Raw genomic sequence first — 26,713 nt, 5'->3', positions numbered from 1 at the left:
ATTAAACGCAAGAAAGGAAATAAGAACACGTACGTATAGAAAATTAAATATTTTTGTACATGTAACAATTTCCTGATACATTTTGTAATATATCGGTTTGTTTTATTTACGTTACAGTAATGTGGAAACATCACATTCAAACACAAAGGGAGTGTTTACTTATTTTGAGTGTTGCCAGGTTGGTAGAGTTTCTGTAAAACGCCAAGACCTCTCTGTTTCTTGAGGGTGTGGATGTCAAGATTTATTTAATTTATTTAAGGCAGAAATTATCTTTTTCAGAAATGTTGTAATTATATTCTTAAATTCAGATTTTAGGATTTAAGAATAAATTGAGAACTTAAGACAGATAATAGTTACGAGCCCGGAAAGCGTAAAACATGGCAACACACACTTCCTTCACTATTGGATTTAAAGCGGGAAAGGGAAGTTTTGTGATCTGAAAAGTTTATTCCGGCTGGTTACACAGTCATAAAACAGCTCTCCGATGGATAGTCCGTGGTAACAAACATGAAAACATTACTCTGGAGATGTTTATTAACTTTAACTTAAGAAATTATGTAACGTACGCGCAGCTGCTAACCGACAAAGCTGTCTGTCCGCTTGGCAACCGACACTGTGAACGAACGTTAAGTCGGTGTTTAACTGTCACTGTGAGTTAAACTTCGCAACGACAACAGTCTCAGCTAACGTAAATTTTTCTCTTATTACCGCTTATTAGACGCTTTTTGCATCACTCTTTGTGTTCTTTGAAAAGAGCTTTGTTTACACCTACTGGACAAACAAGGACTCCCTGGGGCACGTTGACTCAAGCTAGACGGGCAAGAAAAACATTATTTTTTCTCAATGAAAGAGAATAAAATGAAGCCAAAACGCGTTCAGAGACACAGAGGACCCAACTGGCAAGGTAAAGTTATTGTTTAGTATCTTATTTTGGAAACAGTTTTATTACCAGTTATTGTTTACGTGTTTCGTAAACGTAAAGGTAATTGACGGTTTGTATCATCAAATACAAATACGGGGATTGTTTTAGGATTTACCAGTTATACCAGTCATTTGCTCTACAAAATTTATAAACTACACCTTTTATTCAACATATGAATTTATTTTGTTATTTTGCCCCAAATCACAGATTTGTCTCAAAGGGCTGTATAGTCTGCACAATATAGGACATCCTCTTTCCCCAAACCCTTGATATGAATAAGGAAAAACACGAGATTAAGAACCTTTTAATAGGAAAAACGGAGGAGAGATCAATCTTCAGACTAGAGATTGAATAGATGTTGTAGATACAGACATAGCATTGTAAAATTACAACTCTGTAATTGATGAGAAACAGAATTGGAACAAAAGTTAACATACACGACATATACTTTTAAGTCAATGTTAAGTATGACAAGTTAAAGAGTTTTAGGCAAAATATGAAAATGTTTTGTGTGAGAACATCAGGCAACTTAAGGTGCTGCCAAGCACCGGCAGGACCTTGAAGACCTGGAGAGAGGACAGGCTATACATCAACACCAGTGGCTAAACTCAAGGACACCGGTCACACAGTGTGAAATGAGACAAGAGATGCTAAAAGAGGATGAAGCAGTTTGTTTGGTCTTTAAAGTTACTTAGTTAGACCAGAAGGTAAAAAACATACCTCATTGATAATGATTATAAAACAAGATCATCTGTGCAACTACACTTCTAGGTGTAATCATTAAACATGTGATATAAATAAATGACTGATCAATCTGTCTGTAAAATGAATGGATTCCTCTGCTGTTGATCAGTTAACTGAGTAATTGTTGCTATCCATACAATCAGCTGAGATTAACTTGTTGAATTGATCATCTCCCTCTCTCTCTCTCTTTGTGACTTTAATGATTGTCTTTTAGGAAAGGATGTCAACACTGGTGACAAGACAGCACTGAGCCAGGCTAAGCCAACATCACGTGTTTCATCTTCTGCTCAAATCAAACCTTTTGCTGGGAAAGTGTTTTACCTGGACCTGCCATCAAACAGAGCAGCAGAGACACTGGAGAGTGACATCAAAGAACTCGGAGGGGTAAGACCAAAACACATTGGGTTCCTTCTTTTTTTACTGTCAGAAAGCTTTGCTGTCATCATGATAATATCATAGACTGTCACCAATTAGCCCTTGAACTATGCTGATTCTTCATCGTCAGTCTAATACTATGATAATTACAAAAAGACACAAGGGATGAGTTCTCTTTGATATTTTTTCATCTCAGTCCAAATGTTATGCCTTTGTTTTGGTGCTGATACTAGAATAAGATTTAAGGCACAGAAAGGACTGTTATAAAGGTGTTAATGCTTTCCCAAAAATCTTATCCTGTCCTTCTTTTGTCTGTCTCTCAGACTGTTGAGAAGTTCTTCAGTAAGGAAATTAAGTATCTGGTATCCAACAAGAGGGAGGCCAGATATGTACAGTGCCTCAAGCAGGACTCTCCTGTCCCCAGTCCAGACTCTGGACAGAGTTCACCTCACCCTCGTTCAAACCCACACCGGCCTGGCAGCCACGGGGACAACGTCAAAAGCAGGTCTCAGGGTCAAGCAGACACAGTGAGTTCACTTCTAGTGCATGTGTGTCATTGTTTCACATGCTTCACCTCAAAATAAAGCAAGATATACTTTTGCATTCTCGCGAACCTCTTGCCAGAAGTCTACCCCTTTAGAAAATTTAAATTTTCTGTTGATGTTTTGCAGTTTGTCACAAGTCGAGGGAAGTCTTTGGTGGAGAGAGTGGTGAAAGAGCAGGTTTGTTAAGTCAATACTAATGAGTTTACAAAGGAACTTTAATTACCACTTTACTTTTCTGTGCTAATAGACACTTGTTTGTTTTTAGGAGAGGGTACAAATGAACAAGATTCTGTCAAATGCTCTGGAGTGGGGTGTGAAAATCCTCTACATAGACGGTATGTTGTAGAGGCTACATCAGTTTTTTGCTACATTACATCAACCAGTTTTAACAGTATTTGAATTTGTGCTGTACATGAAATGGTAGCTAATTTTGCTGTGACTTACAGTGGTTTTATTTATTTTTTATTGCAATTGCAGATGTAATAGCATATGTACAGAAGAGAAAAAAGACTGTCAGCAGCCAATGTCCTGCAACCACTGCTGTCAAAACAAACGTAAGTTTATAGGTTTAAAATCTCAAATGCATCCTTTGTAGAAATGAAATCATATTTTTGGGATGATTATTGTAAGCATGATTGTTTAAACAGACCATTTTTTAAGTGCTTTTTCTGTCATTCTTTATAGGTCAAATCTGAGTCAGCAGCAAAGCAAGGCTTTCAGAAATGCAAAGGTAAACGTCTTCTTCAGGACTAAACATGTTTTCTGAGCTAACGTAGTTATTACCCAGTCAGTGCTTTTTTTTTAGCTTAAAATGTAGTCTGTTGTTCTTGATGCTCTGTATATACATGCTCAAATTGAAATGGACCATATATGACGTTTTTTCCAGGGGGGCGAATCAGTAAACCCTTCATCAAGGTTGAAGATTCAAGCAGGTAAAAGACAGTAGATTAAAAAAAAAGTATCCACCCACTCTCTTAAACTTCTTTACATCTGTGCACTATAAAATGTTTCTTTTCCCTTCCTTAGACACTACCGTCCAATCTACCTCACAATGCCAAACATGCCTGAGTTCAACCTGAAGGCTGTTCCACCTTTTAGTCCCTTCTGTGTCGAGGACAAGGATCCTCCTGGGAACAAACAGCAGGGACACAGGTTTGTTGTTTTCTTCTCTGCATTACTCTTAGCTAATTTGAGATGTGGACCAAATCTTTTTAAGAACTCTTTCTCATTTATTCCCACTTAAATTTCTGCCTAAGGAACTTTAGAATGAATATCTTAGTAGCAAATGTAATTTTGCATCCAGCTTCTTTTGTATTTTACAGTGGTGTTTTGAGACTACATGTATCTCTTTTTGTTAATGCCTGCTATTAATCCTTAATTATGCTGTATGGTGTATCAAAAAACGATTTTCTTCATCATTGTTATCATTTATTTGATCAACCTCTGGGCTTCTCGGGGAACAGAGGCGCGAAAGCCTCAGCCACTGAGGAGAGAGCTCACGGCCGAAAGAAGAACAGAGACAAGAAACGAGGTGGCTACTGCGAGTGCTGTATGATCAAATATGAAAACCTTAGAATGGTAAGTCTACACATTCGTAAATACAATACCACGATTATAACAGTAATGTATGGTAGCAGTGCATACATGCTTCACATTCTGTTGTTGTAAACATTAAAACTATAAGGCTTACTGTTGTTTATTAGTCCTTTAATTTATTTAAAAAATACTAGACAGGAGGGTTTTTAATATACCACAACTGTAATTTGGATACAGCACAATTTACAGATATAAAGAGTAGATGTTTAATTAATGGTTTAAATGTATGAATAGTAAACAACTATGGTACAACAAACAAGTTGAACCTGATGCCTGATAAACACTGCTCATACTTTACACACAAAAACATTTTTGTATGTAGTTTTTACTGCAATAGTGGAAATTGTGTGCTCAGTAGCCTCAGCTGGACAGCTGTGATTATCAATAATTTAACTGAGTACATTTTTGTTCAGCATCTACAGAGTGAACGCCACAAGGCTTTCTCCAAGAGTGATGAGTACTCGGTTGTGGACAGAGAGGTTTCAACGTTGCACTGCAACTTCATCCACATCAAAACTAAAGTTAAAAGGTAATGTTTCCCCATTCCTTTATGTGTTACATCAACATTAAGTTGGTAAGAACAAGAATCTCTCTTATCTTTGTTTTTGACTTGTCCAGATCTTTTATCTTCCTATTCCATTACAGTTAACACACTTTTTTTTATTCCCATTAGACCAAAGTGCAGTGTTTCCTCTGTTCTGGTTGCTCCTGGACCATGTGGGAAAACGGAGCTAGGACACAAGGGAGCTCTGGATACCACAGAGACTATTAAAGAGGAGCAGCATCAGACTGTCGGAGTGGAATCTTATTCAGGACAAGCTTTAAAAATCAGATCAGTTCCTGGCTCTGCTCCTCCAACTCACAGAGAGGGAGACAGAAGGAACTTTTACACTTACTCAGACAGATCCAAGCACAGATCTCTTGCATGTAAACGGCTGTGCAGACAGAATTCTTGCACTGAAAAAGCTGAGCAGGCTCAAATTCCTCAGCCCAAGAGGGAAACAGCCCCCTCCAGAGGTGAATGTCCTGTCTCTTTTTCCTCCAGGATTACTCAAGTTGACTTGGTGGACCAAATATCTCACAAAGACATGAACAACTCAACCTCACTCTTCCATAGTATCGGTGGACAGAATGATTCCTCAAAATACATAAATGTTGTGACAAATCAACAAGAGGAATCTGATGTGAACAAGGAGTCGTTGTTGCTTGAGGCTGGTCAGGATGGAAGCATAGTTACCAACAAAATGACTGGAAACAACTTTGCAGAAAATAAAGATGGAAGGCTTCCTCCACAAAGCTTCTCTGAAGTCCGGAAAATACAGAGAAGGATCAGAGTTTATAAACGCAAAAGACGGAAAGTAGCCACACACGTTGAACAGGAAAAGCCAAGCGATGCTCCTGACAACTCCATGCTGAAGCTTTGGGAGCTTTTCCAGTCAAGTGATGGTATGGATGTGGACTTTCATGGATTTGAGGACTAAGAACAAATGAATTGAAGGGATTGACTGCACTATTATTGCCTTTTCCACTACTAGAACCATACCACGTTGATTGTCATGAACTAGCAAGCCAACTGATTACAAAATGATCTACACTGAGTTATTTTTTTTCAGGGGCTGAAAATGCACATTTTACCCCTTTATTCAATATCAGATGAAAGGCAGCTGCTGGTGTGCTGTAACATTTTGTTTACAGCATTTTATAAAATATATACAATTTAGAACAGGTAAAATGTCACATGTCAGCACCATAATAACATTTACAGTTGCTATAAAATGTTTGGTTTTTATCATTTTGCACATAACATTCTCTGCAAAAATGTGTTAATTACATTCATATGGCATTTATATTCTAAACTCAACACAAAGAGCTATCAAAATGGACTGGAAATTGAAGAAATGTATTCAGTACTGTAATATTCCCATGAAGGAAACATCTGTCTTGATTTAAGTTGTAGTCCTCTTCTTGTCTTTATCTAAATCTCCTTTGTAATGGTTTTAGATTTAATAAGGGAAATTGATAATATAATTGCTTTTACCGGGATTCAATTAATTCCTCTACTCTGTTAGAGAAAGGGGTTTTCGTAATATTATGCACATTCATTGTGGACTAAAATATCCACTATTTGCCCACTCGTGTAAGTAGCCTAATTCTTGAAATCATTCCATATCATATTATTTCAGAAATGCTGCAAGTTCTATTAGAATTGGGAACAAAATGAACAGCAAGTTCAGCCTCTAAACTTGAACACGCAAAATGTTTTCTCAATACCATGAAGTGACCAACAAATGTATTTTTGAACAAATGTAAAAGGGTTGAATACTTTTCATTGCCACTGGAAAATATATGAAATGTAAGTGAGTGAATATATTTTTCTTAAAAAGTTTTCATTCAATTTTCATACTTCAGTTTCTGTATGCATGCTGACTAAATGAATGTTGTTCATTTACAAGTGTGTCAGATGGAAAACAAAAGCTTTAAGGTAACATTCTCTACAGTAATTAGAGACTGACCCCTATGTCTACCTGGACACGTGGAACATGATTGTATTTGTATGTAAAATACACATGCTGCTTGTATATGTGTTTTAATGTGAATGACCTGTAGGTTGGATGTGTGGTACTTGACATTATAGATGACATTTTAGGATTCTTCCTAAGTGCACTTTTCTTGACCTGCCTTCATGTGCTTATTCTGATGCATTAGCTCAGCTTCTCCCATTTTTCCAGCATTTAGAGCATTAGTGTAGTGCCCTTGCTCTCTCTTGCTTCTCTCAAGTGAATGCACTGGGTCAAATGGGAGTCTCTGTGCCACTGGCATTAAGAAAAAGACATGAGCAACAATTTGTTCTGAGGTACAAGCACTGCAAATAAAGGCAATGCTGACTGCTGCCATGACTGTCATTTGTGCTGCTCTTCTATAAATTAACCTGCTCACACTGTGCTTTATGATTATTGTGCTTAGACATGCTACATGTGCCATTCTGGAAACGACCTCTGCCCCCTTGCCTTTTACAAAGTTGCAGGTGCTGGGTCCCATACATACACAGTATAACACACATAGACAACTATTTATTCAAATGTACACTTCTACAGTACAAATCTCCAGTCCTTACATTACATTAACTGGCTGTAAATAGGGACTTCATGTAACATTGTGCCAGATTGTGTTGAACTCTTGCCCCAGAGCCATGTCAGCTCCTTTAGTGAACAATCAAAAAAAAAATTAAAAATCACTCATCAGCTGGAATATTTGCATGGTGAGTCAGGGGCAATCCACAAAAGGTTAAATGTCTGGTGTGGACTTCCATAGATTGGTTTTACAGTGCATCCAGAAAGTATTCACAGCGCTTCACTTTTTCCACATTTTGTTATGTTACAGCCTTATTCCAAAATGGATTACATTCATTTTTTACCTCAAATTCTACACACAATACCCCATAATGACAAAGTGAAAAAAGTTGGCTTGAAATATTTGCAAATATATAAAAAATAAAAAACAAAAAAAATGACATGTACATAAGTACACAGTTCACAGCCTTTGCCATCACACTCAAAATTGAGTTTAGATGCTTCCTGTTTCCACTGATCATCCTTCAGATGTTTCTACAACTTGATTGGAGTCCACCTGTGGTAAATTCAGTTGATTGGACATGATTTGGAAAGGCACACACCTGTCTATATAAGGTCCCATAGTTGATAGTGCATGTCAGTGCACAAACCAAGCCATGAAGTCCAAGGAATTGTCTGAAGACCTCCGAGACAGGATTGTATTGAGGCACAGATCTGGGCAAGGGTACAGAAAAGTTTCTGCAGCATCGAAAGCGCCAATGAGCACAGTGGCCTCCATCATCCGTAAATGGAAGAAGTTTGGAACCACCAGGACTCTTCCTAGAGCTGGCCGCCCGGCCAATCTGAGCGATCGGGGCAGAAGGGCCTTAGGGAGGTTATCAAGAACCCCATGGTCACTCTGACAGTGCTCCAGCGTTGCTCTGTGGAGAGAGGAGAACCTTCCAGGAGGACAACCATTCCTGCAGCACTCCACCAATCAGGCCTGTATGGTAGAGGGGCCAGACGGAGCCACTCCTCAGTAAAAGGCACATGACAGCCCACCTGGAGTTTGCCAAAAGGCACCTGAAGGACTCTGGTCTGATGAAACAAAGATTGAACTCTTTGGCCTGAATGCCAAGCGTCATGTCTGGAGGAAACCATCATCACCTGGCCAATACCATCCCTACAGTGAAGCACGGTGGTGGCAGCATCATGCTGTGGGGATGTTTTTCGGCAGCAGGAACTGGGAGACTAGTCAGGGTCGAGGGAAATGCAGCAATGTACAGAGACATCCTTGATGATAACCTGCTCCAGAGTGCTCTGGACCTCAGACTGGGGCGAAGGTTCATCTTCCAACAGGACAACGACCCTAAGCACACAGCCAAGATAACAAAGAAGTGGCTTCAGGACAACTCTGTGAATGTCCTTGAGTGGCCCAGCCAGAGCCCAGACTTGAACCTGATTGAATATCTCTGGAGAGATGTGGAAATGGCTGTGCACCGACGCTCCCCATCCAACCTGATGGAGCTCGCGCCAAAGGCGCTTCAACCAAGTATTGAGCAAAGGCTGTGAATACTTATGTACATGTGATTTATTTTTAATTTAGTTTTTTTTATTTTTAATATATTTACAAAAATTTAAAGCAGTTTTTTTTTTTCACTTAGTCATTATGGGGTATTGTGTGTAGAATTTGAGGTAAAAAATGAATTTAATCCATTTTGGAATAAGGCAAAATGTGGAAAAAGTGAAGCGCTGTGAATACTTTCCGGATGCACCGTATGTAAAAAGATTGTGTTGATGCTGCCATGTGCCAACAGTTTCAAGTGGACAAAGGAACAAATTGTGCAAGAAGAGCGAGGAGCCCTTATTGAATTTGACATGATTTTTCAAAAAACATTCCTGTTTGTTGTTTTGGCAAAACCGAAAAATGTCACAGGATGTAAAAGACACAACAATTACATGTATCTTATTAAATAAAACATCCACAAAAACAAAAAGCGCCGCAGACCACAGTTCCAAGCGTGGTCATCACATCTCATCTCCCCGTTTTTATGACTTGGCTTCTGGAGCCTCGGCAGATGATGCGTGAGTCATGATGATAATAACAGGCGGAACTGGGCAGGAATGGCGCTCCTGCAGTAATTTAACATGGAGGGACGCGGAGGAGGAGGCGGACTTTGATATCATCCCGTTCCATCCAGTCGGCTGAAGGCCGGATCCGCAGCTTTTCTCCATCCTGCCATGCGCTCATATTTATGCATTAGGCGTTTCTGCAGTGAGCCGCTGGATATTGATGTGTTTTAAGGAGGTGTCCCCAGTCCTCTCCTCCCCTCCATCCCTCCCTCCTCCTCACCACTCTCTCCTTCCAGCCTCCTCCGTGCTTCTGATCCGCGGGGTCTCGGTGCGCTCAGACGAGTCCGGCGTTCAGACTCGTAGGTACCCCGATGGCCCCCCACCAAAGGGACTGCGCTAACCAGACGACCAGCCCCGGCTCCAAACTCTCCTAGCGAAGGCAGGACCCCGAGAGCCTGCTCCTGGAATACCGCATTGTTTTATAATTTCCAACCAGAGAGAGAAAGGTGATGATGATGCTGATGATGAGCCCGAGATGGTGGATTTCCCTTTTGTGCGTCTATGGACTGATGCACGTCGGTCACCAGAGCAGCCCTGATGGTAACTGATACTATTTTGGATATTACATAAATGCGCAAACAAAGCGTTAAATCATCATTAATAGACCTGTGTTTAATCTTTTTTTTCTTTTTTTTTTTTTTTTTTTTTCATGGCTTCGGCTAATTCATGATCTACATTTAAAATATGCACGCAGCCCATAGCTGTTTCATGTTATCAAAGGAAATAGGACAAACAGACATTTCGGATGCCAGTGTTTTTTTTTTTTTTTGTTTTTGTTTTTTTTTTTTTGTAATGAATGTGTCCCTGTATCACTACTGATTTCCACACGGAGGGACAGGCGGGCAATGAAATCGGTGTTTTCCCCTCTGTGCAGGAGACGCCTTGTCGGGCTCGAAGGCTCTTCGTGATGCAGGCAGGTTCGTCGGGAAGGAGGACACGGTTCCCCTCCGCCTGCTCTACAGCAGGCACAACCGCAGCCAGATCACGCAGGATGAGCTCAGCACCAGGGTTAAAGCCAGCTCCGGCTCCACGCAGGTACACACGGGGGTTTTCATGTGCTGTCGGGGTCGAGAGAGGAGTGTCTACATGGAGGATGCCTTTAGGAGACATCTCGCTTGTTTATGTTTGCATTGATTCGACTCCTCCTCTCCCCCACTTCTCCTTTGGAAAATAAATAATGAATGTGATTACCAGCGAAACAGGGACGGCTTGAGACATTCAGGCAGGAACAGACCGCACTTAATCAGACTGTCTGCAGGTGTTATATGGGTCATCAGTGCCTTCATGAGCAAAAGACCACTGTACCTATACACTGATTTAACGTCCCGCTCAGTAATAGGACCTCTGTTGTTGCTCTTTACTTTGTCCACACTGCACATTTAAGAGCTCATCAGCTATAGTCATCTGACCAACCAGGATAATTAATATTTTAGTGAGGACTTGTCTGTCCAGCTGGGTTGCTTTCCTAGCAGCTGCCTCACCTACCAGCTTAAATCTCATGTCCCATTAAGTAGCATTCGCCCTCTTCATGAATGAATGCGACCAGAGAGAAGCTGTTAAAGCTTGACTGTGGCTGATGTTATGAGCAGGTTTTTGATCATCACAGATATATTGGTGTATTGTGGCATATGTTGCGTTATATGTATCAAAAGGTTACACAAGAGAAATGTAAAGTTATGTGGTTACACTATATTTAAGATTGTTTAGAAATGGTGTTGTTATTACATAGCTTGACCAGCAGAGGGGACTGACAGGTTTAATTCTCAATTGTTAAATGTCCCGCTGTGGCAAACATGGTCACAATTCTTTAATAGCCAAATTTTTTTGAGGTACGCTTATCAAAAATGTCCATTTATGTTATGTGTTTATTTTAATAAAAATTCAGCTCTCAAATTTCAATATCAGTATTGTCCTCAAAAATCCAGTATCTTTCCGACTCGACCAGCTGAATATCTGAATATTTTTTGTGATTATCAGCAGGAAATGTGGGGTAGAGACTGATCTCCACATATATAAATTGAAATAACATTTTAAATGGACACATACATTTACAGTTATTTAACACCTTTTTGCTCTGTAGCCAGTGCTTGTCATCAGCGCCTTTACGTAGCCAGTCAAACGCTGTAGGCTAATAGGCAAAATAGGCTGTATATTGATTAAACTTGGTTTTGCACTATGTTTGGACATGAAATTGTATACACAAAGCCGCTGCTAGTTATCTAAATCCCATAGGCACAACAATGTTTGGCAAGAAAACCTGCCAGAGCCATTCGGCCTTGTCTGTAATAACTGATACAGTGCAGTAATAATTATAATCACTGTAACTGTGTTCACTGATTCAGTTCAGTGAAGCAGCATTTCTTCTGGGTTCGTTTCAAGGGATGAGTCAATTAGCATTGTGCAAACCTGTCATGCGTTTTTAATTTGTGCGGCTTAGGCTTGTGGAGGCTAGCCTACTCAAGGCTCGGAGAGTGGAGAGGGCTACAGATGGTGGCAGGCAGGACGGTGTTAACCCTTTGTCTCTCTCACACCCCAGACAGAGCTGCAGCCCGATGGTTAAACAAACTAACAGCAACCATCTGCCGTTATGTATCATTTTAATATTTTTCTTCTGAAGCTGATACTAATCTCATCACAGGTTGGTCACATTACACCGGCTTTATGTGGGCTGGAGTTTACATCCAGGAGACTAATTTCTGCAGAACAAGTTAACGTTTTTACTTTCTTCAAAGATTCTAAGAAGATTTGATCAAATGGGATCATATCATCCCTAAATCCTTATATTATCATGAGTCATTCCCCTCTCTGGAGCCAGCTAAGACAAGCATGTAATTCCTGAGTTTACAGCCCAGGAAATACGATTAGTTTACTGTGCCTGAAAAATGTATTTTAAAAACTCACTCACACATAGGCAATCATCAACGGTCTCATAGTTTACATGAGGGTATGAAATATACATTGCAAGTGAGGAATAGATCCAGGGTAGGAGGAGGAGGAGGCAGGCGATGGCATCTTTGATTTGTCCTCTTAGTCTCTTGTTCTCTAGAGAGTTAACACTTGTGATGTCACTTGCACAAAGTTTGATCATTTATTGGCTGTTTTTAGATCAATAGCCTAAAAAAAAATCTGTCAAATAGTTCTGAAAATGTGTGACACACAGGAAGTTATTTATAGACTTGTGTTGCATCGCCTATTTTCAGTCTGAGACACAAACACCGCTGAATGAGCAGTGGGGAGTTCAGCAAAGTGCTCCTGTTGTTTTGGTAGAAAAACAAACGCTTCAAGTGGAATCAGTCTGAGCATGTGTGTGTTGGTTTGCGTGTTTTTGCCTGCCTGCCTTTCTGTCTGTGTGTGTGCACTGCGCTGATAGCACTTAAAGTCATACAAAGTCATACTTCGACAGTCACGGAAATAAGTGTAAGAAGAGTCGGTAGTGGTCTCAGAATATCGGCCTGGCTCAGTCAAGCTGGGATGTGCTTTCATTAAACACAATTACTGGTACCTCCTCCCCATCATGGATCCAATCTGCTAGATTAGATTTCATTGCAAGTGTGCCATGGAAAGGGATTGTCCTTTGTATGTGCTCACACACACACACCCCCACACACCCTCTTACCCGGTCATATATGCAATGACCACGCACAGACACTCTGAGAACAATAGAGTCTGTGGTCACTGGGGACCTCATGGGCTAAGTTCGTCCTTGGGTGAGCACAGGGGCACCTCCTCAAACGGAAACCACACACACACACACACACACACACACACACACACACACACACACACACACACACACACACACTTTCTGTCATGCAGCGGCTTGTCTGTAATGAAGGTAGCCTGTGGGCCGAGGCCCGGGGGGGTGTGATCTGTGTTTTAGCTCAGCTCTGGGACTCCCCTGGACCTGCAGAGGAATGATTGTGTGGGGTTCTCATTGACCCAAGGGGGTGTAATGAAGCCTGTACCATATGTGCCCAGCGCTGAGAATGAATCAGACCCTCCTCGAGCCAAATCAATCACACACAGTATGTGCAGTCATAGAAGAAAGAGCGAGCATTGCTGTATGTGCATGTACATATCATTGCTGCCAGACAAAAATATGGCAACTCAAAAGACTAATTGATTCAGTATAGGTGTAAGAAATTAAATCCGTGGGTTTGTAAAACCAATGTGGTAAACAGAAATGAATGGTCATTGAGGTAAAATAATAGTACATTATTTTGTCCATATGGATTTTACTTGTGTGGGGTGGGTGTCAAAAAAACATATTTCAGATTTTTAGCTCAAGTGTTACTTTGAGATCCTTTGCAGAAATTCAGATCCAGACCAAGAAGACAGGCCTTGATGGCTTAATGAAAACAGTCTTATTCTGACTGCTGATTGATGCTGAAAAAGACAATGCAGTCATCCATCAGTGTAGATGAGAATTGATCTGTGCATATGATAATGAACTGAAGCATGAATATGATAATTGCTGCCTTTAGCAATAGTAAAAACTGTCACTTCTACCTCTTTAGGTGAACCATGTGGCCCAAGCAAGCTTTCAAGTCAACGCTTTTGGCAGAGAATTCATCTTGGATGTGGAACTGAATCAGTGAGTATTACATCATTAAATCTGTCTGGCTGGCCGTCTGGTTATTGGTTTGGTGAGCTGGCTGTATGTCTATGTGGTTATCTCTCTGTCTGTATATCTTTCTTGATTGCTAGGTGTCTGCCTGTCTAGCTGTCTGATTTCCTAACAAGCTATGTCTGTAGGTTGATGTCTTCACAGCAGTTGTGTTAGTAGCTTTATTTTTCCTCTTGCATATTAACCTTTTTTTTAATATGCTATGGCTTAGTTGACAACCATCATATTGTTTCATGTAAATAGAAATGGCTTCATTTTTTCCATTACATGTTCATAAAATGATAATGTTCACTTGCTCGTTGAAATCATCCCAGTCTGCAGTCTTGCTTGGGCCTGAATGACACTTTTGCATAGAAATTCACAATGTGTACTTGTTTAGTATAAATCCCCAAGCACATATTGAGTAATAAACTAGTGCTCACTCCAGTATTTTAACTGAAGGTGGTCATTGTGGTACCACTGGACAGCAGTCAAATTTTCCTCCCCTGGTGATGTTTATTACCTGTTTTTGGAATTCGCTCTTAGGACATAAATAATATCTAGTGTTAGTGTGTGCTGCAGTGTGCCATTGTATGTATGAATGAATGTATATGTATCTGTGTGTGTGTGTGTGTGTGTGTTTGTATGTTTGCAGCAGGTCAGTTATTGTGTGTGTGTGTGTGTGTGTGTGTGTGTGTGTGTGTGTGTGTGTGATTTAGAGGTTCTATCATAATAGGAAGTGATTTATGGTAAAGGCTGTAGCACTACTCTGTCAGACACTGATATTGATCACAGCACTGCTGATGGAAAGTGAGAACCACTCTCTCCTTATTTTCTCTCTCCTGCTTACTCTGTCTCTCTACCTTTTCGCCTCCACCTCACAGACTTTTACCTTTTTCCTGTTCTCCTGTATTGCCTCTGTTTTCCTCTGCCACTATTTGAGACCATGGCATGTTTGTCTCATTTTGCCCAAAAGACAGAAAGCCTATGAACTTGGCACACATATAGTCATGCTATCTGCTTGTCACAGCGGAAGTCACTCCCCTACTGAGTGAAATGTTACAACGCAGGAATTTTCCGATTTAGTGGATGTGTTTCTGTGAAGCCTGCAGAGATCACTGCGTAATATATTGGCCGGTCATGGATATAAGCTCACACATACACGCAGGACATGCACATGCACAAGCTGTCATATGTGCATGTATACTTTCATCAGCACTTGGTTTGATGCACAGTCATTATTCATCTGTGTGACATAGTGTGCTTTACTGTGCCCTTCTCTATAATTTCTTAACTGGACGTGGTGGAGAAAGGCCATCAGAATATGAGAGGAAAGGAAACACTAATGTGAAATCCTGTTTTTAGCTTACCAGAGAATGAACTGGCCTCTAAGCAGACAGCTCTTGGCAACAGTTTGACATGTGTGGCTCTGAATAAGAATGAGAGACTGAGATCTGTGCAGTAAAGCACTGTACTGTGAATTTTATCTGCTTTCTCTAGAAATCTTTGTCCTATTTGTTGATCAAATAGCCAGTACAAAGAAAAATTGTCAACTTTTTTGATGATCACTTCATCATTTTTCAAACATACTCTGGTTGCAGCATCTCTTTAATGAAGATTTGCTGCTTTCATTTGTTTTGTTTTAGAGTAAACTAAATATTTTTAGGTTTTGGATTGTTGGTCGGGGGAAATGAGCAATGTGGTGACACCAACTTGACCTTAAAGAAATTGTGATACAAGATGATACAAAGATGTTTTTTGGCCTTTTGCCTTTATTTGACAATATGTGCCTCAACCACCAGGGTGCCCTGTGATGGGCATTTTTGACTATTTTCTTATTTTCATTGATAAAATAATCATTAGATTAATAGATAATCAAAATACACGTTATTTGGAGCACTAACTATGTGTGTGGTTATTGGTATTGTTTAAGTTGTGGGAATGTTTTGTTTTGGCTCCTATGTTGCGGCTCTGCATGGGACTGCATTCCTGCCTTCGCCCCAGTCCCAGTTTTGCTGCCCTCATGGGGGCAGATCTCCAGTTTCCCTCTATGTATGAATGAGTACAGTCCTCTTGTTGTCCTCCTCTCTCCTCTGTCCTCCTCACCGTCCTCTACCACACTCCTCTGTGAACTGATCCCCCACTTGACAGCCACACCAATTTTGTTTACAGATAGCTTTCATGCCAGACAGAATAAACCCAGTTGATGTGTGTGTGGGTGCAGGAGTGGGAGGTATTTTAGCTGAATGGGCCAACATTGTTTTTTTGGCTCCCAGTAACAAAACCTGGTTCTCTCATTTTGATCAATGAGTGACTCTACTGCTGTGCATTTTTGTGTGTTTAATTTTTGCCACAAGCAAATGGGAAAGGTGTGTTATTCGGCCTCAATAATTAGCTGTGTCTCTACTGCTACAATACATATCACAGTTATTATCATCTTTGAGCAGTCTTTCAGTGTCTTTGCCTCAAGTTGAAATGTTTGTCTGTAGACTGTGAGTAATGGGAGTGTAGGCGGTTTGTTATAAAGTCATATGCCTTGTGAATTCAGAGCACATGTGCTGGATGGCAATGCTGGTCTGACAATTGGTCCTCAACTTTGGTCCGACAGGCTGAAATATCTCAACAACTATTGGATGGATTGCCATGGAATTGACAGCCATTTTCTCTAGAGGATTAATCCCATGGTCTTTGTTGATCCAGATTTTTCTAGCGCCATCACGAGGTTCACATTTTCAGTTTTGAGTGAAATGTCTCATTAACCACCCGATGGACTGCCATGAAATGAAGTGCACAAACTCTTGAATTCATCCTCAGTCACCTGAGGATGAATTCAGCCACGATCAGGTGAAATTTTAAATTTTTTGTTGCTCAGTACTTTTGGCATTTGGTTTATGACCAAATAAGTGCAGAACCAGTGACATTCATATCAGCCTTAACTTTACTTTGTCTTTAGTGCTAATTAGCAAATGCTAAACTAATATGGCGATGTGACCTTTTTTGTATGTTTTCCTGCCTATAAACCATTCATCTATTCAACCTTCCATTCATACCTGAATAAGCTGTTCAGGGTCATGGAGGATGTTTATCCCAGCATGCACTATGCAAGAGGCAGGGTATACCCTTAAGAGGTTGATTTTCTATAATAAAACTTGCCCATTTTGTTTAGATAAGAAACTGGCAAAATAATGTGTGCCATATGGTGAGAATAATTGAGTATATTCCTGTGTATGCTGTACTTGTTAACGCTTTCGTCAGTAACATGCTGTATTTATACAAGCCACCCATCTGAAGTGTGGTAGTCTATAGAGGGGAAGTCAGGAGGGGGTTGGTGGGTCATGGGGTCTTTATTCCTTCCCCCTCACTGTCTTTGTCTTCCTCTTACTCCTCCATCTCAGTGGCTGCCTACAATTTACCATTCATGGGACTAGAGTGAGCTGAAAATCAGCACTGGGTTGGGGGTTGCCTGTTTTTTAAATCATCCTCAACCCCAACACACACACACACACACACACACACACACACACACACACACACACACACACACACACACACACACACACACACACACACACTCTCTCTCTCTCTCTCTCTCTCTCTCTCTCTCTCTCTCTCTCTCTCTCTCTCTCTCTCTCTCTCTCTCTCTCTCTCTCTCTCTCTCTCTCTCTCTCTCTCTCTCTCTCTCTCTCTCTCTCTCTCTCTCTCTCTCTCTCTCTCTCTCTCTCTCTCTCTCTCTCTCTCTCTCTCTCTCTCTCTCTCTCTCTCTCTCTCTCTCTCTCTCTCTCTCAGACACACGCGTACGAGGCACTTCCCCACCCTTGATTGCCCCCTCCTTCCACACCCACTCTCCATTCAGCCCTGCCTCTACTACCCCGCCCCTCCCACCTGCTTTCACTGAATAATAGATGGTGCTGTAAGATTAAAGAGGAGTGTGCACGTGCGTGTGTGTGTAATGGTTTCCGAACCTTGTCCATCGTATATTGAAAGGGAAACATTCAGCCGGTGAACGTGCGCAGTGTTACATATAACTACCTCTCCACAGATGTGCGCACACACACACACGTATGCAGTGGTACAGAAGAACTGAGTAGAGCAGTGAGGAAGCTACATAATGTGCGCCGTATATATGATTAGCTAAGTTTGTTGTTTGCTCATTCAGCAGTAGTTACACCACTGAGTGTAGGGTGGGGCGAAACAATCAATTTCACAATAATTGTAAGAATATCTTCTTCATATTGCTATATGATGCAATATATAAATCTTATCCAAATTAATGGAATAGATTGATAGTTTATTAGAAGGTTGATTTAAAAAATTGGGAATAATTTTCATTGTTGATCTATAAGTAATTTTAAAAGAAAATAATGTAATTTGTCTCAAATGCGATGATTTGCTGCTTCTTTTATTTTCTTTGACAAACTTGCGCTCTGTAAATTTGTAATTGACATTTTTCATTATTTTCTTTTATTCTATTGATCAAATTGGTTAACTGAAAAAAAATTACTCAGCAGATTATTTGTTAGTTAGTTCCAACTGTACTGCACAATATGGCAAATGTATGCCACATTTAATGTAATGTAATCAAACTGATGTTAAATTCAATAAACTGCATCCCATTGGACCAAATTATTATAAAATAAATGTGTAAAACAAAAACATCCGTGCTGTTTTATTTACTATTTGCATGGAATCACTAAACTTAATTAAACTAAGCACTAACTCACTGTGTTTCTAAAACAGAACATTGACCAGTCTAGTTCCTCAGCTACTCTATTCATCATATTTTCAACACATTCATTAGAAATGTTTCTATTCTACATGTATTCAAAATTTATATTCAACAGATCTCAATAGTTACTGATAACAAATGATGATCAGCTGAAAGATGAAGGTGAAGGTCGATGCCATGGTGTGTATGGTTGTGCGTCTGTGTAGGTGAGAGAAATCGTGAGAAAGGGTGAGCAGAGTGGACATGTCTGTGATTTTGTAGTCATACAGTATGTAGGATATGTATGTCTGACAATGTGTGAGTGCAGACAGAGAGAACAGGTGGGCAGATCCAGCTGGGACTAGAGTTTCATAACCTCTCTACCGTTACGAAATACTCCGCTGCGGCAGCATAAAGAGAAGAGGGCTTCTCTCCTCATGTCTGATGTTGACACTGACAGACACAAAGTGTATTATGAGTTCTACTGCTGTGTTGTGTCAACTTTCCCTGCACACAGACAAATTCTTTATGTTAATGCAGAGGGTCAATTACTTGCAATGCTAAATGCATTATTCATCTCTCTGAAGGGAGGATGTGTGCACTCGGGACGATAGTGTTAGTGGGGGAGGGGGTGGGTGAGGATAGAGCACTGAGATAACCATGGGGTCCCTCCACCTGCCTATGCTAGGAACGAAGCTAATCAAACATCCCATGGTTCAGTAGTTTGATGAATGTGTACATATGTGTTGGTGTGCATGGGCAGGTGTGTGTGTGTGTGTGTGTGTGTTTGTGTGTGTGTGTGTGTGTGTGTGGAGAAGAGGGTTGTTCCTACCATTGCAGTTGTCAATATGATGTAAACCCTGAAACTGCTGCTGCTGAGTCTTTCTTTGTGTGTTGTCTCATTGGGCCCCAGCTGCAGAGGAAGCATGTAAAGTGTTGTCTTAATTAGAGATAACAAGAACAGACTGAAAGAAATGAAGCTCAGATGGAAAGAAGGAGGATCAATACCTAAGAGGGAGATGAAGAGGATTGGACAAAGAAGAAAGAAAGCTAAATTTCTTACCTCTCTTTGTTTTATTTTCAGATTGAATTTGAGTTTTCCCTAACTTACAGCATTTTACCTTAATTCTTTGCATCTTCATTACACCAAGCAACTGGCGTAATAAATGTGAGTGTATCCTTGATGACACACTGGTAGTGTGTAGAGGTTTCCTACTAAGTGGGGAAAAAAAATGTAATTTGTGCTTTACACACTACCAGTGTGTCATCCATGTTTGCTGCTCATTCTTTTTTTCTTTGTCGACATACTAGCCCCTGTATTTCTTTGAGAGTTATGGCTGCCAGGTGTTGATCAGGTGTGCATATCCATTTTACAAACAAACGGGACTTACTCGTTACAAACTGCTCTATAGCACCACTGGTATTCAAAACTTTACAGGATACTTTAATTGGACATCATACTTGAGGGTTTCCTGGATAATTTAACAGCACAATATGTTTAGAGTATAGTGCTAAAGCAAAATAGTTTATTTTATTTCTGATAATTTTTTCTGAGCTTGGTATGGAAGATGGCTTTAAATACTACAATGCCTGTGAGTCTCCATCGTTGAGAAGTGTGAAACAGAGCAGTTCTTTGATGTTTTTATAAAATATTGCAACACAACTGCAAAACTGAATCCAAAATGAAATTAATTCAGAGTGCTGCTTATTCTGGTTTTTCCCTGCTGTTTGTGTTGTAACAGCTTTTTGTGATTGGTTGTTTCTAACCAAAAGTCTCCTTTGGAGTTGAAGGTTATTTCTCTCTTTATGTTTTTATGTACACAGCTTAGCTTTTTTTCCCTTTTTTATCAAAGAACCAGACATTTTCTGATACTGTTGCTTCCTCATTGTTTGTATTGATGATTCAGCTGGGAGACATTCTGGCTCATCCAAGCTTTGAGCTGCTCTAAATACCAGTTATCTAATGATGTCTTTTTAAAAAAATGAATGGGACTTCTGGAACCTTAGACTTCCCGAATGTCTTGTTCATAGTGCACGCTGGTCCATTGCACTTTTGCCTCACAGCAATGTTAACACCAATGTCAACTGGGATTGGCTCCAGCCTCTCCTCGCTAATGATTGAATAGATTAATCTCTTGTCCACTTGAAAAACAACTAAGTGCATCAAAATGTCAGTCAGCTGATGTCACGCTCATGTTGACTTTGTGACTTTGGGACGTTTACCATGTGACGGCTAAAATGCGTGTAGGTGTCTGGCTGCCTCGGACCGTGAAAGCTGCTGATGCTTTGCCATCATTGGTGTGTGTCCCTGCACCGTGCATGCGTGTGTGTGCCTGTATTTATGCATGTGATGCTTGTATGTACATGTGCATCGAGCCTTACATCTCCACGTGTATATGATTTAGCTCTCTCTCACGTCCCATTCCAAGTTAATTTATCATCCACCCCTGTCTCGCTCCCTGCATCCTGACATTGCTACAACCCAACTCCAGTCTTCTCCTCCTTTCCTACCTCCTTCTCTGTCTCTCCTCCTCTGTTCCCAGGTCTGTAATTTATTGCACAGAGGCGTGATCTGATTTACTGCAGACTTAATGAGAAAAACACAGAGAAAAGAGTGTGTGTGTGTGAGAGAAAGGGGGAGGGAAAGAAAGAAAGAGAAAAATTGTTAAGGATGAAGAGGACATGAAGAGAGATGTGGATGTCCTTCATGCACCCTTGAGTCTTACTGGGTGGGTGGGTAAGTGTAGGAGAAAGGGAGAGATAGAGTGGCGTGTGTGTTAGTGTCTGTGCATCTTGAAGGAGCTCTGTACTTGAAAAGAGTCCCCTTAAAAAAAAATCCTCTCCTCTTCTCTCCACATCTCCATCTCTTATTTTCTTCTTCCTCCTCTCTTGCCTCAGACAGGGCTTCTCTCTCTGATCTGTGTGTTGTCTGATCACTCACTCACTCACTCACTCACTCTCTCACACACACACACACACACACACACACACACACACACACACACTTAAGCTCATAGCTTTTGCAATCACATTGGAAATTATGTCTGTCTGTGTGTACGTGTGTCTGCGAGCTAATGCAGTGCTAACAAACTGTATATTACAGAGAGTGTTTGCTAAGTGGCTCAAAGTCACAGACAGGACCCTTGCTAGTATGTAAATTAGTGAGTGCATGTTTGGGAGTGTCTGGGTGTGTTTTGCAGAGTTTGTGGTGTGTGTCAGGGAGGTGAATACAGATTAATTTTATGGAGGTGAGTGGAGTTAATTTGGAAGAACAAATAGCACCACAGATGTTAACAGTAACAGGATGTAAATGGGTGTTGTTTGAGGACGTGTTAGTAAAGATGTGTCACCTGCACACATGGAGGTCCTAGAGAACCTCTGAAGGCATTTTTGTGAACAGTGTTAGGTTATGATTGAAGAACAGGTTCACACAAGTTAAAGACAATAGCTGCAGTGTGATTTTTACCATATTCAACTGTAAAATGATCAGTCAGAGAAAGTTAAAAGTGACAGAATGTAAAACTGTTTTCACATATATACCAAACCTAACTCAGTCCTATTAAAGTGGAGAAGAGACTCAGTTCTTTTTGTGTATTTGCATTGTAGTTGATTTGAAAGAGGACTCAGTTTTCTTTATGGGCCACTTCAGCTCTGATGGAGCCTCAGTCCTCTTTCTGTTCACACTACAGTTCCTCTGAAGCTCTCACTGCTTTGGATTATGGGTAGTTTTCACTTAGAACAAGGAGGCTGCTGCTATTCTTGTCTTATCCACATTCCTGTGGTATTTGATTAAATTAGTGATATTGTGTTACTAATTTGGTTATTAGTAATACGATATAATATGCTCACATGCATGCACACACACACATACCAGCCACTAGTATGGCTAAAAATGTGAACCTGCCCTTTAACGTCAGCATTTGTGTTCATGGACTTTACAGGATATCAAGCACCAAATTATCAGCTCCCCATCTCTGCTCTATCATTCTTTCTCTTTCTGTCCATGTCCTTATATTCCTTTATTTTTTTCTCCCTTTATTCACCCCCTCCTCTATCGAGCCGTCTCACTCAGTATGGGGGATTAGTGGAGACAAAAAGATCCAGGAGCCAGCTCTCGCTGAAGACTGGGACAGGAGGAAGACTGTTGTTCTCTCAGCAGGAAAAGATACTAATGCCTCTGTAAAGACTATTGTCTCTCATAGATTACTCCTTTTTCCCTGTCATGCTGAATAAAAATTGGTTGAAAGTAGGGTTTACTGACTAAGAGATTAACTATTTAACAAAATTTTACATCACACAAAATCTGTGCGTGTGGCTCAAAGTCTGCCTCTCTGTCTCTATTAACCCTGTTTACATGGCGTTGAGTTTACTAACGGTCACAGGTTGTCACAGATACAGATCTGCATGTTCTCCTTAGTGCCAACAACATCCCCATCCACTGCATAATTCAGGAGTCAACTCTGTTTGGCCTCTATGTTGCATGCTATATACCTAACTGCATAATGGACCCAAGACTGCAGAGAACAGGAATATGAGCTTTCTGTTTTTCTTCTGTTAGCATCAGTATTTCGTGTTTGTCAGCATCAGTATTCCCTGTGCAATAATAGGGAAGGGATCCCAGTGAGCATGCTGGTGGAATTGCATGCCTGATAAATGATTGGAGAGTGAATGAATTATAGCCTGGAGACCTTTAATGAGGCCTCAGTGGGAGGGAGGGTGAGGCTAGAGAAGGGGGTGGTGGGCAGGTGAGAGCAGCTGCAGCTTTTCCCAAAGAGAAACCTCCTCAGCCCCCCCGCTCTTCTCTCCTTCATCCCTTTTCACGTTTTTATTTTTCTTATCCACCTTTCCATCTTGCTGCATCCCCCTCGTGCTTTCTCTGGTGCACTTATCCTTGATCCTCTCTTTGGCTCTTCCCTTCCCTCAGCACTCCCCCGTCCTCATTACGGACGCCTGACACAGCACATGTTCAGTCTGTTGTGTGGCGTTGCCCTTTTTATTACCGGGTTAAATGGCAAATCCATATATGGAGCAGAAGTTCATTTGATGACTGCAGTGCCTGTGTGCAGATGTGTATAAATGTATGGATGCATCCCATTAATTTTGCGGCTATATTTCTATGTGCTTCTGCTTTTGTTTGTGTGTTTTGGGATGTTGAGTGTAGTAAAGGGACTATTTGAAAAGCCTGCTACCCCAACAGTTGTGCCAGTGCGTGCGTGCGTGCGTGCGTGCGTGCGCGCACACACACACACACACACACACACACACACACACACACACACACACACACAAACATTAGTCCTGCCAATCTAGTGTTTTTGTGCTCTTTTTCATCCCAGTGCTTGGCGACACGGATCGTGAGAGGAATTTTAGACCACACAGAAACTTAGTTTATGTGTGTGTGTGTGTGTGTGTGTGTGTGTGTGTGTGTGTGTGTGTGTGTGTGCATGATTCACCTCAGGAAATCAAACTGGGTTGTCACAGCAGACGTCTTTGCCCAGAGCAACTCACAACAAAATGCTTTAAAGGAAGGATGAAGTTTGATCCGTGTGACAGCCAGATGGACTCAGTGCACTCACTGGTTCTCAGTGTTTCAGTCAGTTTTTACCTCCTGAAGATCCACTTAAAATGTTGAATAAGGCTTTTCAGTGGAGCATTTTCCCAGCTAAAGCAGCATCAGTGCTCTTCAGTTTCCTTGTGTGTGTGCACGTGTGTGTGGGTTGGCTGACATTTCAGTGTAGAGAGAGCGAGATGCGATTGCTATGTAAATGACTATTCTGCTTTAGGTCTGCCTATGAAATGTTGCAAGCTGAAAGTGGAACGTCTGTGCATTCACCTCCGAAATCTCCTCCGGGGTTGATTGACAGCTGGGTGCTAGCTCTCGAACAGATGTCGCCACGATGACGGGGCCTAGAAAACGTCAGTGTGGTGTAGGATAAGCAGAGAATTAAAAAAACGCAATGAGCTGAGAGAATGAGAGACAGACAGTGAATGAGTCAGAAAATTGCTTGGTCTTTGTTTCAGCCACACATCTGGTCTGCACGGAGGTGCCAGATGCCACAGAAATATGTCTGACATGAGATAGACCACTTGTGCTGCCACAGATCTGTTACGTTAAGTCTTGAATGTTGTGATAGTTATATAATTTATTGCATTTTTGAGCATAATTTACTCTTTCTTTACTCTTTATTTTTGTTCTCACATTTTCTCTGTTTTTGCTTGTCAATCAGCTTCACTTTACAAACCTTTCACTGATCATCTTTTATGCTGAAAGTTTGTAGTGTTTATGTCCACAGAGAGATAAGTTGTATACAAACAGCGCATGAGTATGAGCCTGTATGTTCATGTCTGTTGTGTTCGTTTGCATATCTGAGTGAAGCTACAAAGAGGCTGCTCACATTTATACACATTTGTGCACATGTTAACAGGATGAGAGGGTGTATGATATGTGCTGGTGGGGAGGTCTTTCTACTGTGTGTGTGTGTGTGTGTGTGTGTGTGTGTGTGTCAGAGTGGGGGTTGGGGGTCACGGGCTGAGTTTGCGTCTTTGTCTGTCAAATAAATTATTTAAATCCCGTAACAATTAAAGCTGAAATCTGTTATCAGCGTCCTCCATTAGAAGCCCATGTGTCTGCCTTGCTGCCTCAGTATGCTCTTCGCTTGCTCCCCCCGCCTGGGCTCAGCGTGGGGCCGTATAAAGATCACAAGCACTGAATCTTAAACACACATCCCGGCAGAACAAAGGCTAACAGCGCACACCAGTGACCCAGGGAATCATGCACACAACAAACGTCTTCATTACAGGAGCGTGGAGTATTTTGATGCCGATTCTTTTGATGCAGATGTTGATAAAATGTTACTTGTGTCTCGAGACCTTTGGAGTGTTTAATTTGCACGATATTGTTGTTAGTCTGAGGTGATGTGTGTGTGTGTGTGTGTGTGTGTGTGTGTGTGTGTGTGTGTGTGTGTGTGTGTGTGTGATGTGTGATCTGAGGTTGGAGGGTGTGAAGCGTGTCAAATGGGGGTTGCCTGTTTAGACATCACGGGGGGGGTTTCAGGATAGAGCGCCATTCCAGTGCTTGATGTGATATCTGTTAGGGCCCTGGGCTTTGTATTCACACCTTGCTCCTGCCTCTCTTTAACTTTCACTGCTCTTTCCCTTCTTCCGTCTCATTATTCTTCCCTTGATGGCCGTTCTCTCCCTCTTTCCATTTTACCGTGCTCTCTCTCCACTTTTCCTGCATGTTTTTTATTGCCATAGCAAACTGCCCATTAGTCATCTCAGCAAGCAGCCTCTTTCCCTTTGTGTGTGTGTGTGTGTGTGTGTGTGTGTGTGTGTGTGTGTGTGTATGTGTGCAGGTTGATGTCAGGGGTTTCACTTGAGTTATATCATCTTTAGAAATCTTTTGCAGCCTGAAAGAAAGCTCAGTTAATAAATAGGAAAAAACCCATGACATATCTGAAATCAAAATAATTTCTTGTCACTTGTCTGATTATGACTCGTTTCTTTGCTTTCAACACTGCAGTCGGTTCTTTTGTCAAAGGTATCAATGTTTTTGAAATGGTGGATATAGAAATAGGGCTATTGGTACCTAGCACTGGTCAAAGACAAAATGGACTTATAAACTGAACACAGGTCTTTAAGAAGACATGTCAAAATTATACAGACACATGAAAATATGTCCAAACATTTGACTGGTACTGTATGTGTAGGATGTAGTTAAAATAACATACACACATAATGACACTTGAACAGAAGTGAGAGTAGAATTGAACTCCTCATCTTACTCTTTGCAAAAGAAGCAAATCAGTAATTCCTAAAGCTTTCCTTTTAATGACAAACCTAACTTTGTAGAAACAGATTCACCAATGTTAACAATTCTGCAAAGGAGGCTCTATTAGATATATAATTATCTGACAGATAGACCTAATATTCATGTTCAGAAACTTTGCAGTTTGTTTGTTTTATTTATGTGGCCACATCTGATAACTGCTGTTGTCCAGTGGCAGTGCAGTTTGATACATGGTGATGATAATATTG

General features: G+C 40.9%; 2 protein-coding genes across 4 annotated transcripts in view; both read left to right on the top strand.

Moving 5' to 3' along the window:
* Positions 1–385: 385 nt before the first annotated feature.
* On the top strand, positions 386–7,073 carry dbf4 (DBF4-CDC7 kinase regulatory subunit). Of its 2 annotated transcripts, XM_071469224.1 has the most exons (13): positions 513–650; positions 755–904; positions 1,881–2,050; positions 2,365–2,568; positions 2,713–2,763; positions 2,852–2,921; positions 3,064–3,140; positions 3,271–3,316; positions 3,473–3,518; positions 3,613–3,738; positions 4,050–4,164; positions 4,596–4,711; positions 4,856–5,805. In XM_071469224.1, the coding sequence occupies exons 2-13, from the start codon at positions 844–846 to the stop codon at positions 5,661–5,663; spliced, it is 1,890 nt and encodes a 629-aa protein (XP_071325325.1). In that variant the 5' UTR covers positions 513–650; positions 755–843; the 3' UTR covers positions 5,664–5,805. The 2 variants fall into 2 exon arrangements, with proteins under 2 accessions (XP_071325326.1, XP_071325325.1); XM_071469225.1 differs by having other exon boundaries at positions 386–904; positions 4,856–7,073.
* Positions 7,074–9,387: 2,314 nt separating this feature from the next.
* The window catches only part of adam22 (ADAM metallopeptidase domain 22), a 64,827-nt gene continuing 47,501 nt past the window's right edge, over positions 9,388–26,713 (top strand). For both annotated transcript variants that reach the window (XM_071468753.1, XM_071468752.1), the window contains exons 1-3: positions 9,388–9,905; positions 10,240–10,400; positions 13,883–13,959. In XM_071468753.1, coding sequence (XP_071324854.1) covers positions 9,815–9,905; positions 10,240–10,400; positions 13,883–13,959 — 329 coding nt within the window. In that variant the 5' untranslated portion in view covers positions 9,388–9,814. The remainder of the gene's footprint in view (positions 9,906–10,239; positions 10,401–13,882; positions 13,960–26,713) is intronic.

This window comes from Trachinotus anak, unplaced genomic scaffold (genome assembly GCF_046630095.1).
Source record: "Trachinotus anak isolate AG129_WGS33_773 ecotype Australia unplaced genomic scaffold, CSIRO_AGI_Tana_v1 ptg000032l, whole genome shotgun sequence".
Classification (NCBI taxonomy): Eukaryota; Metazoa; Chordata; class Actinopteri; order Carangiformes; family Carangidae; genus Trachinotus; species Trachinotus anak.
The sequence above is the reverse complement of the archived record's forward strand: the minus strand, read 5'-3'. Positions and strand labels throughout refer to the sequence as shown.

What these genes read in the sequence shown, in the direction of transcription:
- dbf4 (XM_071469225.1), top strand. Translation starts at nt 844, where the DNA reads ATGAAAGAGAATAAAATGAAGCCAAAACGCGTTCAGAGACACAGAGGA. An exon ending in CCACTGCTGTCAAAACAAAC is followed by an intron (nt 3,141 to 3,270) that starts GTAAGTTTATAG and finishes CATTCTTTATAG; the next exon opens with GTCAAATCTGAGTCAGCAGC. An exon ending in AACAAACAGCAGGGACACAG is followed by an intron (nt 3,739 to 4,049) that starts GTTTGTTGTTTT and finishes CTCGGGGAACAG; the next exon opens with AGGCGCGAAAGCCTCAGCCA.